The following is a 17015-nucleotide window of genomic DNA, read 5'->3' as shown; positions in this document are numbered from 1 at the left end:
ATGAGCCAGCAGGCACTGCTCTGGTCACTATTCTGCACCCCACAACAGTCTAAGTTTTTCCTTTTATACTGGCATGACAAGGGGTATGTTCAGGTTCAACAGTGATTACAGTAGGGGGTACCCAAGGGGCGTGTCCAAGTCCAATTGCCATATCCCCTCACCAAGTTGTTTAGTTTCGCCAAAAATGAGTTCAATGGGACAGAGGAAACAACAGGGCCCAATGAAGTGTAGAGCAGATCAGAACTCTCACAGCCCTTTTAGTAAAGTCAGTGGTCTTTCTTATTCTCTCTAGTCTCATCTAGGTAAATGGCAGGAAAATTCAACTTCCTCAATGTCATGTTTGGTTGACCCTCCTAGAAAGAGAACCAGATTCTTTATGCTGAAACTGAAGTTCTGGACCTTGGGTGAGCCCCATCTTTTTGTCACCCAGTTTCGCAGAAAAACCTACTGCTCAGTCTCCTCACTCAAACATTGGCCCAAGCCTGCCAAAGCTAATTCCTCTGGATTCTTTCACTTCCCTCCATGAATCCGGACATTCAAGCAGTGCCTACCAGTTTCAGCCGAGAACGAGTTCTACACTTGAACTCATTCATTCCCTCTCACTGAATTGAATAGTGCAATTTTGTGGAAAGGCCTGAGCATACACAGATGGAATCTTCAGCTTCATTGTATAGACTTGGCACAAAATTTGCGCTGAAAAACCCAAACTCGGCTTATACTTGGATCATACGGGTTATTGGGTTCTGTAGGCTGCTCAACTGATCTGCATGCCACTGGACTATTTAACCCACAATATACAATGGCACATTTAATTAAGTCAAAAACCCATTTAAGGAGGTAAAGTTGTGTAAATAAATGTTTATAAATTCTGAATCCTTATAACGAGGGGTTTTGGAGGATAAGGATTCAGGATTTTTAACCATTTATTTACAATGCTTTACTGTCTTAAATGATTCATTTGCTTTATTAAAGTTGCCATTGAATACTATGGGTTAATGTGATATGTTAATGGTATATAGTGTTGCAAGTCAGCCCCTGAAGAGGTTGCCTGATGGAGGGATGGAGGATGAGATCTTTCCCCTCCAGCTCGAAGCATGTGTCTGCCACCCTGTCTAGCAGATGGTTCTGAGGTGAAATGGCGGGTAAACAGCTCGCAGACAGTCAGGCTTGTGGAAATATTAGCTTTATTCGGTGGACAAGACTGAAGTCCAAAGCCTCAGCATCAGTTCCAGCCGAAAGCCTCTCGCTTTCCACAGACCCTGGTTTTTATCCCCCAGAATCAGGTACCACCCAATGGTGGGATCAGATACCACCCAATGGTGGAAGCAGAATCAGGTACCACCCTAGAGTGGGGGCAGAATGCCAGGTCACACCCTAGGGTAGGGCACAATCACCGATCAGGGTAGGGTCAGTAACATAATAATCCCGTAAAATGTTTACACACACAACATACTGTATATCAAATCACATATTGTAAATAATATTCATGTATTCCTCAATTATTGTAATTGTTTTGGGTATATATTTTTAAAATTTACCAGTGGCTGCTGAATTTTCCACCTTGACTTATACTCGAATCACTAGCTTCCCAGTTTCTAGGGTAAAATTTGGGGGGTGGGTGGGCTTATACTCAAGTCGGCTTATGCTAGAGTATATATGGTAATTCTTTGATTGGTTGAACTTTCCCTACTAAGCCCATGTTGTCTACGCTGTGTTTGAAATTGTATGCAAGTTAATGCGTACTGCAAACAGCTGTTGCTGGCTGCCTGGATGATTGATGGCCACTGGCATGCTGGAAACCCAGAACTCCAGAGTGGGTCCAAAGGTCATGTTTGCTTTCTGCTTATGAGCAGAAAAAAAGCTCTGAATCCAGCCCTGAGGTTGTTTTTTTTTTTTTTTTCCCCTACCCTTTCTGGATCCCATTCTATGTGACTTCAGTGAAAGACACACCTATCTGCCATTTTTTTGTTTTTGTTTTTGTTTTTTTGCCACTGCTGGATAACTGTCTCCCTTTCCTGGACTCCTCCCAGTTCAGTATCTCCTTTTGTCTTCTTGCCCATGAACAGTCACACAAATCCAATGCAGCCACCTTCCATAGCCACTAGTTTGACCCAGTCCCTTCTGCTAGACCCAAACTATTTTCTCAACAAATCCACTGAGGTAAAGCTCAAATGCACTGGGTGAAGGACCAGAGCAATAGTACAAAAAGTAGGATGTTTGCCTTATATACAGCCCACATAGGTTTAGTCTCTAGCACTACATATGATTCCCTGATTCCTGTCAGTAGTGATCCCTGAGCACTGCCAGGTATGGCCCCCAAATAAAACCGAAAGTAAATGCATTGAGGTATTTGATTCAAGTACATTCTTGAATTAAGTGTATCCTTGATTCCCTAAAGTTAGCACATGTTTCCTTAGATCTAGCACCACAATGTTTTGCTTTTATTCACATACGACAACAGAATGGGGCCAGAGCAAACAGTACAGTGAGTATGACCCTTTCTTTGGCCACTTACCTCTCCTGGTAGGGATACAATTCACTCTCTAAGTTTTGTTCAGCGATCACCAGCCTCTGGTACAGCGTCCCTACAAAGGAGGCAACTCCAGTCAATCAGCTTCTGAGAGTCTTTGGTGCCATTCCTTACCTTCCCATAGAAGCTGCTGCAACCAAAGCTCCCTAGAATCCTGGAGAGTAGGGGCAGATCTGTCGATGATCTATCACAGATCCATGCAGCACTTACCAGGGACGGACATCTCTGTTTTCAGCCGTATGGCGCAGTCCAAGGCCACTGTACTGTAGGGTGTGGGCAGTGTCAATAACTTTGTACAAAAGATATAGGTTCTCCGGTACAGCTCTTCGGTTATGCCAGTTGCCTAGTGAGAGGGGGGATTGAGGTGCCCAAATCCTAGGCTGTAGATGCTCTGGGGAATAGGAGGAAGGATGGCTTGCCATCAGACCTCAGGCCACTCTCTCAAGTTTGCACTTCCAACCTCTTCTAGCATCTGTAAGACATGTCTTTGACATCCCACATTTCACCAAAATCATCACTCCATTCTACCAAATAAACCCCCCTCCTAAACATTCTACTCTACTGGGGCATCAGGATCTTCAAAGTCACCCCAATGCCCTCATGATTGTATCTACCGTATTTAGGAGGAGGGCAGAACTAGCATGAAGGAGCCAGTTTGGGACAGCCAACCAGTTCATTTGGGCTTGCACTTGTAGAGAAAAGGTGTCGAGGGCAAGAGACGTTGCCATGGGTCACCAATACTGCTCCTAATCCTTAGTCCCCTCTCACCTTCACGATCACATACATTAGTGTGTGCAGCAAGGGAAGGATGACATGCCGGAGGTCCTCTCTCTCTGCCTGGAAAACATCATAGGACATTTATGCATGGGGTTGATGGAGGGTCCCTCACTGCATCCTAGAAGGAAGCATCTTGAGGGGTGTAATATGGACAAAGAGAGGGTGCAAGATGGTGTCTCTCTATGCTGAGGGTAAGGAGCAAGGGCTAGCTAGAGTTTCCTGATAAAAAGAGAGCTAGAGAGAGAGAGAAAGAGGGAGGAAGGGAGGGAGGGAGGGAGGGAGGGAGGGAGGGAGAGAGAGAGAGAGAGAGAGAGAGAGAGACAGAGAGAGAGAGACAGAGAGTGCAAATCAGCAAATCATGGACCTAGCTTTGACGGTACAGAGATGAGCGCAGCGAACTCTACTGGGGACTGACATAGAGTTTCAGGACAAAAGCTGGCACCAACATAATAATAAAAGTTTCAAATTTCGAGTCTCCTTTGAGTGTGGTCATCCCCAAAGGTGGCATACATCGGGCGATTGATCATTTTAAAGTGGTATGAATATAACTTTGAAAAATCTTCAATAGTTATGCATTTATATCTATAGCTCCTTTCCATTTCTGCGAGTGGTATGGAATTTTCATTCATAGGCTTACTGCACTTTTAATTTAATTTTTAAAGATTTTATTTTTTAAAACTTGATTGATTGATTTTATATACTTATATATTTTATATACTTACAAAGTTGTTTATGGTTGAGTTTCAGTCATACAATGCTCCAATATCCATCTCTTCACCGATGCATATTTCCCACCACGAAAGTCCCCGCTTCTTCCTCAGACTGCCTCTATGGCAAACATTTTCCTTCTCCCTCTCTCTTCCTATTTTTTACTTTTAGGCACCTACATTTTTCAATATTGTTATTGAAGGGGTATCATACATATCATTTTCAGTACCCAGTTCTTATCCAGAGTGATCATTTCCAACTATCAGAATCATAGTGGTCACTTCTGCATTCCCCAGCCTTTCTTTATTTTATTTTTAATAATTTTTATTTTGACCAAAGTGGATTACAAATCTTTCACAGCGGGGCCGGGCGGTGGCGCTAAAGGTAAGGTGCCTGCCTTGCCTGCGCTAGCCTTGGACGGACCGCGGTTCGATCCCCCGGTGTCCCATATGGTCCTCCAAGCCAGGAGCAACTTCTGAGCACATAGCCAGGAGTAACCCCTGAGCGTTACTGGGTGTGGCCCAAAAACCAAAAAAAAAAAAAACAAAAAAAACCAAATCTTTCACAGTAATATTTTAGGTGCATAGTGACATTGAATCAGGGGCATTCCCACCACCAGTGTTGTCCTCCCTATACCCCTTTTCCCAGCGTGCATCTCATATCCCCCTCCTTTGACCCCCAGGCTCCTAGGATAAGTGGTTCCTTCTATGTCTAGCTTGTTGTAGATGGGGTTTCGATTCTGTTGTCATTGGCTTTAGATTTGGTGTTTAAGTTTGATCATTTTATATTTCTACTCAATGTTCATACTCCTGTTAGGTCTTGGTACCCTCCACTATTTTCCCCTCGATTTGTGAGGCAGAACAAGATGGTTCAAATTATATGGAAAACTTCCAACCATGGACTAGTCTTCCTGGCCCTCATCTCCATTGTCTTTGGGTATTATTACTATACTATCAGTTAAAAATATAATCCCACAAATGAGTGCAATCATTATATGTCTATCTGTCTCTGACTCATTTTACTCAGCATAATACGCATTTCTATCCATGTAAAAGGAAATTTTATGGCTTCAGAGTTTCTTTTAATTGTAATTCAAGTAAAATAATGGGAGCTAAAATTAAGAAAAAAAATTTTTTAAGAGAAGTAAAACAGGAAAAGTACAGTTGGGAACAGGAGTGATAGCACAGAGGTAGGAATTTTGCCTTGCATGCAGCCAACCTGGGATAGAACCAGGTTTGATGCCTGGTATCCCATATGGTCTCCTGAGCTTGCCAGGAGCCATTTCAGAGCCAGCAGTAACCCCTGAGCATGTCCGGGTATGGCTCCAAAAGAAGAACAAACAAACAAAAAAAGAGAGATCTAATCAACAACATGCAGGGGTTCCACAGGGACTAGTTTCTGGAAAGTCCCGAACCCACCTTTTCCAGTTCTCCAAGAAGAATTCGGACTAGCGCTGGGCTCTTTCCAGGATCTCTTTCCACTTTCTTGTGTAGGGACCATCTCCACATGCCTGAGCCATGAGAAAGGGGAGCAGAGCACAACCAGGTGGAGTAATGGGGAATCTTAGAAGAGACTTCTTTGAGTAGGACTTTGGGCCCTAGAGCCCCAGACTGTGACTTTGATTAGCCATAGGACATACTTCTCTTACAGGAACCATCTTGGCTCCTGGGCTCATAGGTGGGTTTTTCACATGTGTGGAGGGGGAGTTCTCATACCCTTTGTGGCAAGAGAATTCCCAGAAAGAAAGTCAAAGAAGTGGGAAATAGTGGCATAGGTATCGGTAGAGGCCTTTGCATTGGTCATATTGCCTTCAAATTAGATGTGTCTCAATTGGTGCCTTTGGTTTACATGTTAAAAACATGTTTCCCCATTGCCTCCTCATCTGGTTTATTCCTCTCCCCTTGGGGGTGGACTTTGTTTGTCACAATAAAGGCTACTCAGGAGGCCTGGAGAAGGGAGAAGGAGCCGCCACCTTGGCTTATGGTTCCATGTTGTGGAGCAACTGGCTTGTGGGTGAACGGCTTGCTGGTGTGAGTTCCTGGCCTGTTAGTCCTTCCCAACTGTGTGTGAATTATTTTCTGTGTCGGATTTGCTGCTGGACTTGGGTCTCTTGTTCTACCCAAATTGGGGCATGGGAATCCCCTGTTCTCTCTCTGGGGATTGTGGAACTCACAACCCACCATTTCACAATAGATGTGTGCCTGCTGTTTATGGAGTGGTAATGTTTTCAGGTCCACACCCAGGTATGATTCTGGAAGTTGTGGGAGCCTGGAGAACTTTTTCTGTGACCTGAGTTGGAGAAGGCACTCAAGAAAAAAAGAGTGTCATATCCTGCAAGATATCTTGCTACTGGGAGAGTAATCTGTGCTCAGGGTGGAACAGCAAAGTTGTTCATTAAGCTCCTGATATTTCAAGCAGGAAGGAGGGTTGGTGGAAAGCCTGTGTGAGCTCCAGCCTTGGCTTTCTCAAGATTAGAAGGATGAACAAGTTGAAAAGTGTTGGACTGGGGTGGAGGGAATTAGCAGGCAAGCACTTGTGCCAGTTCTTACCTTGGTTGCTCTGTAGAGCTGGACTCTGGGCACTGAGCTCTCGGAGCACGGCCTGCACACTCCGTTGGAGGTCCAACTCCACATCTGGGCAGAAGAAGAGTGTTGAAAGGAGGCACTTGTGAACTTAGTCTTCCTGGTTTTCCACTGGCCCACATTCATTCTCTCTGAGTCTATGAGTCAATATATACAGGCCCAGTACACATTCTTGTCATGACTCTTCTCTGCATTCTTTGTAAAATTAACATTTCCCAAAATACTGACTGCGCTTTTTTTTTTTTTTTTTGTATCTCATGTTATAGTTCACAGAGATTACTCTTGTTCCAGTGCACCAGGATCACTTCTGGTAGTGCTTGGGGGGCCATATGTGATGCCAGGAATTGAACCTGGGTCAACCATATGCTAGGCTAGTACCCTGCCAGCCTCTGCCCTTGACTGCACACTTTTTAGATGGTCCACAAATAATGTCAAAACTTAGCTAGGGCCAGGCCGGAGTGATAGCACAGTGGTAGGGTATTTGCCTTACACACAGTTAACCCCAGGATGACCCAAGTTTCGATCCCCGGCATCCATATGGTCCCTTGGGCCTGCCAGAGACTATTTCTGAGTTCAGAGCCAGGAGTAACCCCTGAGAGTGGCCGGGTGTGCCCCCACAAAAACAACCCTCCCAAGAAAACCCCCAAAATAAAAAAAAATCTTAGCCAATCACTTATTTTAATGCATAGAAGAAAAATAGAAAAGTAGTTCCTCAACCTTATAAATGAAACTACATCAGGAAACATATCAGATAAATTCTGAGACAGCTGACAGAAACCATCTCCCTGAACAAACTTGACTCAGGTTCCTCTTTCCCAGTAGTTTCTGATCTTGATCACTGTCTTGTCTTTGGTTTGTCCTGCCCAGTTTTCTTTTTTTTTTTTTAGAAAAAAAACTGCATCAGTTTACAGAGAATCCCCAACTCCTGATAGCTGTTAAATTCCTCATCACACACCTTTGGCTTAACAGTAAGAACCCTGTTAGTTCCCTTAGGAAGAAACCCTAATTCTTGTACTTTTTATAGACTGCTATTTTCTTATTTGAAATTTAGTCTGACTTTGCTCCCTATTGCCTTTAAGAAGTCTCAGAGGTTTTTTGTTTTGTTTTGTTTTTGATGGTGGTATTTTGTCAAAAAAACAGGGTGAAGGTATTCCAAGCTAACTGCCATTTTAAAAAGTGTAGGGCAGGAATGCTGATCTCTCTGATAGCTCCTAAGAGAAAGTTTAACTCATAAGGTGAGTTGGAAATGAAGGAGTCTTTGTGCTGCTGTGATTTGTGCTGGGGTCACATTTTCCAGTCAAATAAGAGGGATGATGGAATTCTAAAGTCTCGTCTTCCCTAGGAGATGAGGCTGACTTTAGAGGTTGACTTTGACTTGGTGTTATCTAACAGCTCCTTGAGGCTTTTTCTATCTAACAGCTCCTTGAGGCTTTTTCTATCATCTGTCATCATAACAGACCCACCACATTCTCTTCTTTGTTCTGGATTTGGATTCATATTTGCACTAGAGCCTGACAGCCCCTTTTTCATTTTTGACACACATGTGTAAGTTCTTGTACGATCCTATCTTGGAGATCTTGTATGATCCTGCTTCTTGGAGGACCAAGACTAACACAGGAAGTAGGGGAGACACACCAGACCAACAACGAATTCCCCTTTTTGATATCTCCAACCTAGAGTTTGTCTGCTTAGGCTAGTTGCCAGATAATACAAACCACATGTCTTTTTTGTTTTGGCTGTCAGGAAACTAAAAGATAAATTAAGACTAGTCTAAAAAAAAAAAAAACAGCTCATCTCAAGCAACTGGGGGTCTTTCTCTAGTATTTCTGCTTTCTGTTCTACTCAATCTATATCTTTATCGCTTCTGATTCTTGAAGTAGGAAGCATATTACAATTAAAAAATAATAAGCAGGTTGCTAACCAGGAGTCAAAATTTCTTTAGGCGCCTTATGTGTACAAGACCTCACGACTTTGATCCGAGCCCACTAAAATGTCTGAGCCACCATCTAGTATCTCTAAATAATCTAAATTTCCTGGCCTCTTGTCCACTTCAAAACTGAATCTTGGGTTTCCTCTAGGGTGTCAGTAAGTGGGGAATGTGTTACAACCATCTTGGCTGCTCTCCTGGACACTGGAGGAAATTCCTTTAGCCTACCATGAAGAAAGACTGTCCTTTTATCTCTCCATCTCCACTTCATATGAAGATTTAATGAGCGAGTGCAGATGAGTTATTAAAACTTCAATTGGTGTTATGTCTTTTCTTTTTTTCTTGATTCCCTTCATCCACTTCCATTCCCTTGTGCATGCAGAAACTAAAACCTGGTATCTGTGATGTTCTCTTTATCCTCTCATGAGAAGGTCACTCAAGCTTTTGTCTTTTGAGCCCCAGTTTCTTCTGCTTTGTGAAGGGATTTTTTTTTAGAAGAAAACTAGAGAAGTTGCAAGTGCCACAAGAGACAACCAGAAATAAACTTTGTTTTCAAATGTCTGGGCAGCTGGAGCAAACTCTCTAAGTTGGGTCTACATCTGGTACGCAGATGTGTTGGTTTGAGTTTATAGGGTGTCTTAAAAAAAAGAAAGAAAGAAAATGAATTAGTTGCCAACACTTACAAATAAGGAAATTTTGCATAAAATTTGTATCTCTGGAAACTTTTTTTTTAGAAGCTAAAGTCTTTTACTTACTTTTTTAAAATAATAATTTCTTTACTTAAGCACTGTGATTACAGAAATGTCCAGAGTTAGGTTTTTGTCATAGAATGTACAACATTCTTCACCAATGCAACTTTCCTGCCATCAATGTCCCATTTCCTTCTTACCCCTAACCCCTGCCTGTCTTTGGAACAGGCATAAAGCTTCTCTCTCTCTCTCTCTCTCTCTCTCTCTCTCTCTCTCTCTCTCTCTCTCTCTCTCTCTCTCTCTCTCTCTCTCTCTCTCACACACACACACACACACACACACACACACACACACACACACACACACATTCTCTCCTTTTTCTTTCTGACATTGTGGTTTGCAATATTGTCCATGAGGGGGTGCCATGCATATCACCTTATCCCCTTTTCAGCACCCAGTTCTTGTCCAGAGTGATTAGGTCCAACTGTCATTTCACGGTATTTGTCAGTGCAGTTAGCTCTGTGGCAAGCTTCATATCATAAAGCTGGTCCTCCTGGCCTTCATCTCTACTGTCTCTAGATATTATTATCATACTGTTTTTAATTTTCTTAAATTCCACAGATGAGTGAGACTATTCTATGTCTACCCCTCTCCCTCTGACTCATTTCACTCAGCAAAATAATTTCCATGTCCATCCATGTATAGGCAAATTTCATGACTTTATTTTTCCTAACAGCTGCATAATATTCCAGGTTTTTTTTTTTAAGCCACTCATCTTTCGTCAGACACTTGAGTTGTTTCCAGATTCTAGCTATTGTTAAGTGCTGTGATGAACATAGGTGTGCAGAGGTATTTTTGTATTGTGTTTTTGTGTTCCTAGGGCATATCCCTAGGAGTATTTCTGGGAACTCTTGAAAATCAGTTGACACTGGACAGTCATCCTCACATGCGACATAGAGGAATAGCTATTCCCAGGAAATAGGACATAGCTTCTTGAAATATTACAGTACCTATTTTCCATGTTTTACTCATTTAACTACTTCTTACACCTTTGAGTTTAAGACCCTGGCTAGCTGATTGGGGTAGTAGACTGCATTAGCTGTATGGGGAGGAAAGTGGCCACATATTAGTTAGAAAAAGGTAACAATGCACAGCTAGGAGTTTGAATTCCCCAAGACTCTGAAGACGTGAAGATTATGAGGATGCAGGTAATGAGCAAGACTAGTTCTGATAAGGCTAGTTCTATTGACCAGAGCAAAATTCCCAGATGAGAACAACTAGACTAAACTTTGTGCCTTAAAATACCATTAATATGTCCCACCTGAGCTACATTTGCCCGAGCACAGGAATGTCTCCCCAACTCTCTCTAGGGCAAGTTTGGCAAAAACCTTTGGGGGGAATGAAGCCATAGTAGACTGAAAAACAACAAACTTAACATCATCTAGATTTTATAAGCTCTGACTCTCTCACAAGACCTCAAGCACTGTAGTGATATTAAAAATCACACTGTCAAATAAAAATGAGATCTTAAAACTATATGCTTTTGGCCACACTTGGGTTTAAAGCTAACTCTAAATTCAGGGATCAAACCCAGATCAGCTGCATGCAAGGCAACATATTACTTCCTGCATTATCTCTCCAGGCCCTAGATTTCATGATTTAAATAGTATTTCTTGCCTTCAGTGTCTCAGTGTTATTCAGATATGATATCTATGCCTAAGATTATTCTTGACCCAGAACAGTCTATAATAGGTGATGTTTACTATTTTATCTTTCCTTCTACTCAAGTAATTGGGGTATTATTATAAGGTATTACTATTACTCTTATTTTTGTTTGTTTTTTTGGACAACACCTGGTGACACTCAGGGTTATTCCTGGCTATGCACTCAGAAATCGCTCCTGGCCTGGGGGATCAAATGGGACACCAGGGAATCGAACCGTGGTCTGTCCTAGGCTAGCACCAGCAAGGTAGACCCCTTAACATTTGCACCACAGCTTCAGTCCCTTATATTACTCTTAATTCCTAGCATCTGAATAGTCCTTGAAAGACATATAGCCTTTCATAGTGTGGTTAGATATGTATTGATAAACCAATTTTATTTTTGGCCCAGGTAGACAGGAAGACAGCATTTTCCAGAATTCTTTACGGTTAGATAGGCACATCTAACAGAGTGTTGTCCAATAATGTCAGGGCTGAGGCACAACCCCCCAAAGAAAAGGGCTTTGGAGATTGGGTTTTAAAGGGGAACAGGCAAGGCAGGGAAGTCAAGGGCCTTACAGTTAACCCCTAGGTTGGAAGAGAGAGAAAGGGAGGGACGAAGGGAAGGAGGGAAGAAAGGAGGACGAAAGGAGGAAGGGAAAGAGGGAGAGAGAAAAAGATATATATATATATATATATCGTATACATACACATATAAAATCCATATATATAGAGATAAGAGAGATAGAGTGCCAAAGATGGGATATAAGGTGAGGGGTCAGTCAGAGAGAGGACCAGAGGAAAGGGAAAAGCAGAAGAGGCAGCAGGGCAACAGAAATAGTGAGTCCAACCAATAGTCTTTTTCAGTAGTCTGACAGGAACTATCCAGGAGAAGCAGCCAGCCCCTGCACTTGAACAGGGGGTTTATACACCTGGCCAGCAACTGTCCCTAAATGACAGCTATAAGAAGCTCCTCCTAACAGATTTCTGAGCTCGGTGTATTCCAAGATAATAACATAGAATGAAAGTGATATTTGGTCCATTGGGGCCTTGTTATAAGCTCCTCTGAGCATCCTTCATGCTCTCTCTTCCCATTGCGTGTTGACATTATAATTAGAAGACGATGATATTTTAGAAGAAAGAAGCCCGAGTCCCTTAATTTTGGTTTGGAGCCCCCAAATCAATGGGAATGGAAAGAATAAATACTTGTTGTATGGAGCAAGTGACATTGGGATTATTTCTAATAGTGGTTAGCATTATCTAACTGACTCATAAATACATAATAGTTTGGCCTTTAATTTGTTTTTCTGTTTGTTTTTGCACCACACCCTGCCCTTCTCAGGATTAACTCCTGGTTCCGTGCTCAGGGGGTGGGGTCACTCCTGATAGTGCTTAGGGTATGTATGTGATACTGGGGATTGGAAATTGGGTTGGCTTTATGCAAGGCAAGTATCTTACCTCCTTACAATACTTTGGCCCCAAAGTGTTATTTAAATATATTACCTTATATTATTCTTGTCATCCCACCCTAGATTAAATGTTAATTTTATCTGATGATCAGACCTGCGCACATCTGGAAGCGGTCTATGGAAGGTAACAAAAGGATTGCCTCAGGAGTGTAAGAGTCTGCAAGAAGCCTCGGCTGGAGACTAGAGGGAGATGAGAGAAAAAGGATTGAATAGCAAAGCAGCTGAAGAGAGCCTGCTTAAAAGGTTAGCTTAGAGGCCAAACATGGTGGCTACGGTTTGTAATAAAGCCTTGTCTCCTGAAACTTCATGACTGCCTGTGGATCGTTTCCTCCAGATACCCTGCACTTTCTGTTTATCCCACCTGGATGGTCAGACCCACCCACTCTTGGGAGGGGTCTGAAGTTTGGAATAAAAGTGTTGCCTGTAATGAAGGGGAGACAGACAAAGACAAAGGAGCAAGGGATCCTGGAGGGCAGAAGGAAAGTTTGCTTAGCTTAGAAGCCATGTGGAGAAATGCATATGGCGGCTTGGGCACTGAAATAAAAGCTGGCTGTCTCCTGAAACTTCATCTGACTGCTTGCAAATCTCTCCATCTTGCAACCTTCAGACCCACCGGCCAAGGTGCGACAGGCACCATGTCGAGAAAGGCCTCACTCCAACACTGGGACTTTATATTTTATATCTATACAACAGAAAACCTTCCTTTAGTGCTCCAGAGAAAGCGTACTCATTTGAGATTTCCAGCCACCACCTCCATTTGTATGATGGGGACATTTCTCACATCTCTGGGAGAAGATATTGATGATCTCTCCCTAATAATTGCAGTCATTGTGAGACTGTAAATCAGGCAACCCATTAGCCCCTGTCTGGAGCTGAACACAGAACCAAGCTGCCAGTAAGTCGCATGTTCCCTGCTTGAACCTTATGCAGACAATGACCAGGATAGGCGAGCATGCCTAAAGTTCTCTCCAGAAGCTCATCTTTTTCTTTATTTCAGGGTGGCAAACCTATCTTTCTGCTATCAAGGCCTTCCAACTGTTGCTTTGATATTTGGCCACTTAAAATTAGTCATACCACGTAGGGTTTATATTGCTTTCTCCAATATGATTCATTGGCACAGCCCTCTTCATAACAACACCATATGTGTTTAATATTATAAATAAACAAAGTGTGAAGTTGGTTTTAAAATATTTAGATTTTTTAACAGTGCTGCCAGTCCAAATCCAAACTGGTTAGAGATCATCAGGAATATTGCGACACATTGAATTTTTCCATTGGGATTGCCTGACAAATTGGAACATCTTTTTGTTTGTTTGTTTGTTTTGACCACAATCGGTGACACTCAGAGTATGCTCGATGACACTCCTGGCCATGTGCTCAAAAATCGATCCTGGCTTGGGGGACCATATGAGATGCCGGGAATGGAACCATGGTCCATCCGAGGTCAGCCGCATACAAGGCAAATGCCCTATTGCTGCGCTACTGCTCTGGCCCCTATGAAGCTCTTTTTTGACTAATATTATAAGACATAAAGTTTTATTAAAAAATGCAGTGTTTGATGATAAATCATGGCTAAGATTGTCATTAATCCCAATGTCCAACCCAGTGACCTGCAAGTCTGGGAGCTTATGCAAGTGTGTGACTGTCTCTTCAAATTTCTCAATTTGGGCAGCTTCAATTGAGGTCTCAAGTTTGACTGATGGCGATGGTTCTGCCAACTCTGTGAGGCGGCATTATCATATGCAAGAAGGAACTTCTCCTTTGTGCACTAGCTTCACCTTCCCATGATCATACTGACCTGTGCTCTCCATGACAGTCTTGGGGTGTGTGTGTGGAGGGTGTAGTTTTCTCAGGCAGCAGAATATAAGGTAAGAAGGTTGTTCTATGCACAAAGATGGCTCTGCAAAATAGAAGACACCAGTGTCAGTCATGGAAAGGGGTAGGAAAATATATTTGAGAAAGAGAGAAACTCCTAGGGGATCTCCACTTCTAGCATGCTAGAGGGAGGTCTAGATATGTTTAAGAAAGACTTTCATGGTATTTTATTTTTTCTTTTTTTTAAATCACAGAACTTGTGCTCGCTTCGGCAGCACATATACTAAAATTGAAACGATACAGAGAAGATTAGCATGGCCCTTGCGCAAGGATGACACGCAGATTCGTGAAGCGTTCCATATTTTTTAATGTTGCACTGGTGATGGGTGGTGCTCTTTACGTGACTGAAACCCAAACACAATCATGTATGTAAAAAAGTTGGTTAAGTAAAAAAAAATTTAGGGAAAAAAAGAAAATTAAAAAAAATCAATATGGAGAAAGCACTGAGTATAAACAGGCAAGATAGGAAGAGAAATGCAACATTCCGCTATGCTTTTAGAGAAGCAAGTTTTCTAAAACTGAAGATGAGAACCATGTGGTTTGGATTAAAATTACTATGATAAAATGAATTACTAAGAATAAAAAAATCACAGAACTTTATTTCTTTTTTTTTTTTTTTTTTTTGGTTTATGGGCCACACCCGGCGGTGCTCAGGGTTACTCCTGGCTGTCTGCTCAGAAATAGCTCCTGGCAGGCACAGGGGACCATATGGGACACTGGGATTCGAACCAACCACCTTAGGTCCTAGATCGGCTGATTGCAAGGCAAGCGCCGCTGTGCTATCTCTCCGGGCCCAGAACTTTATTTCTAACATAAATCTTAGTTTGCACTTAGTTTGCATTTCTAAGATTCCAGCAGTGATTTGAACTAATGACAATGGCAGTACAATCTGAGCTGTATTTTTTTGAGAAAAAATAATAGAAAAAAGTAGAAATAGTTGACATAAAAGCATTTCATACCATATAACATTATGCAAGTAATAGTTCTATTAGCAATAATTCCTTTAACTTATCTCAGATTTGGATTTTGTTTTGAGAAAGTATTATTCTAGGCTATCATCAATATCAGCTTTTTCTTTTTCTTTTCTTTATTTAAACATCTTGATTACAAATATGATTGTGATTAGGTTTCAGTCATGTAAAGAACACCCCCCTTCACCAGTGCAACACTCCCACCACCATTTTCAACATACTAGGCACTCTTTCTCTTAAAGATGATCAGTTCTTTAACTTATTGCCATTAGTACTATTCCCCCTCCTTCCATTTTCCAGGTGAGGAAGCTACAACGAAGGGAGGTTAAAGAACTGGTCAAGGACAAAAAGTTGGTAAATTGAAGAATAACATCCAGACCATCTGTCTCAAGAGCCATGACTTCAGTTATGTCCTATGGATGCTCCCTATGACTTCAGAGCAACAAACCTGACACCTAAAACTCTGAGAAACTCCTAAAGTTCCACAAGTAAGAAAAAAATGCACATACCTAGAGAGTTTGTGTATGGTGAGAGAGAGAGAGAGAGAGAGAGAGAGAGAGAGAGAGAGAGAGAGAGAGAGAGAGAGAAAGAGAGAGAGAGAATATCATGAACCCTCCGAACCCTCCATATTATACATTGTCTTGTTTTCTAGGAAAATAAAAACATAAGTTTTGAAAAATTTAGAAAAACAGCTATTAATTGTAAGCAGTAAGAAAATACAAAAAGCTGTCTTTAAAAGTTATTCCTCTGATAAGCTTTTCTATTTCTTTTACTGCTCTTTAAAGTATTGCAAATGATCAAGTTTCTCTGATAAATCCATATTATACTTGACATTAAAATATAAATATAAATTGTAAAATTGAACAATAGCACAACAGTAGGGCATTTGCCTTGCACATGGCCGACATGGGACAAACCTGGGTTCGATCCCCAGTATCCCATATGGTCCCTTGAGCCTGCCAGATGTGATTTCTGAGCTCAGAGCCAGGAGTAACTCCTGAGTGCAGCTGGATGTGGCCCAAATCCCAAAATAAATAAATAAATAAATAAATAAATAAAATTATTAAAAAGAAAAATTTGAAACACTTCACACCCACTGGAATGACTATTTTAAAAAGTACAACAAAAAAGAACTAGTGTTAACAAAGTGACCTTTTTTGGTTGAAAATTTGTTTTGGGACCATACCCAGAAATGTTCAGGGTCTACTCCTGGCTCTGAGCTTAGGAGTCAACTCTGGTGGTGCTCAGGGGATGAAATGCAGTGTGGGAGATTTGAACCGGGGCCAGTTGCTGTAGTTGCATACAAGTCAAGTGCCTTATCTATTGTACTATCTCTTTGACCCTTGGTTGAAATTATAAATGGTGCAGTTGCCATGGAAAACAGCATGACCATTCCTCAAAATGTTGAATAACCACATGATCCAGCAATTCTGCTTTTAGAAATAGATGCTTCTATATGAATGTTTATAAAAACATGATTCAAAATAATGAAAAGGGGAAAACAATCTAAATAGATGAGCAAAAGGCGGCATATATACACAATGAATATTTATTCGACCTTAAAAATTAAGAAAATTCTGAGTGCTGTCAGGTGTGACCTCCCCAAAAAACAAACAAAAAATCTAAATATTTTAAATTTAGCTTCACATTTAGTTTATTTCTAATAAACTATACTTATATATATTTATAATAAATATAATATAATAGAGGAGGATAAAGAAGAGAGTGAGAAAGGGAAAGAGGGAATTATAGAGAGGGAGATTGAATGATAGAAGAAATGAGATTTT

At 41.5% G+C, this 17015-nt stretch overlaps 1 protein-coding gene and 1 non-coding gene across 2 annotated transcripts in view; one reads left to right on the top strand and one right to left on the bottom strand.

The window, feature by feature from the left end:
• The window catches only part of PIK3R6 (phosphoinositide-3-kinase regulatory subunit 6), a 45293-nt gene extending 31100 nt beyond the window's left edge, over window positions 1-14193 (bottom strand). The window contains exons 1-6 of the mRNA XM_049766280.1: window positions 14181-14193; window positions 6565-6648; window positions 5434-5525; window positions 3299-3367; window positions 2741-2873; window positions 2516-2585 (exon numbers count right to left, since the gene is read on the bottom strand). Coding sequence (XP_049622237.1) covers window positions 2516-2585; window positions 2741-2873; window positions 3299-3367; window positions 5434-5525; window positions 6565-6648; window positions 14181-14193 — 461 coding nt within the window. The remainder of the gene's footprint in view (window positions 1-2515; window positions 2586-2740; window positions 2874-3298; window positions 3368-5433; window positions 5526-6564; window positions 6649-14180) is intronic.
• A 263-nt stretch (window positions 14194-14456) lies between these two features.
• Window positions 14457-14563, top strand: LOC125998287 (U6 spliceosomal RNA). Its single transcript, XR_007491878.1, has one exon. It is a non-coding gene; the product is annotated as a U6 spliceosomal RNA (small nuclear RNA).
• Window positions 14564-17015: the final 2452 nt, after the last annotated feature.

The sequence above is a fragment of the Suncus etruscus genome, chromosome 20, assembly GCF_024139225.1.
Source record: "Suncus etruscus isolate mSunEtr1 chromosome 20, mSunEtr1.pri.cur, whole genome shotgun sequence".
NCBI lineage: Eukaryota > Metazoa > Chordata > Mammalia > Eulipotyphla > Soricidae > Suncus > Suncus etruscus.
The sequence above is the reverse complement of the archived record's forward strand: the minus strand, read 5'-3'. Positions and strand labels throughout refer to the sequence as shown.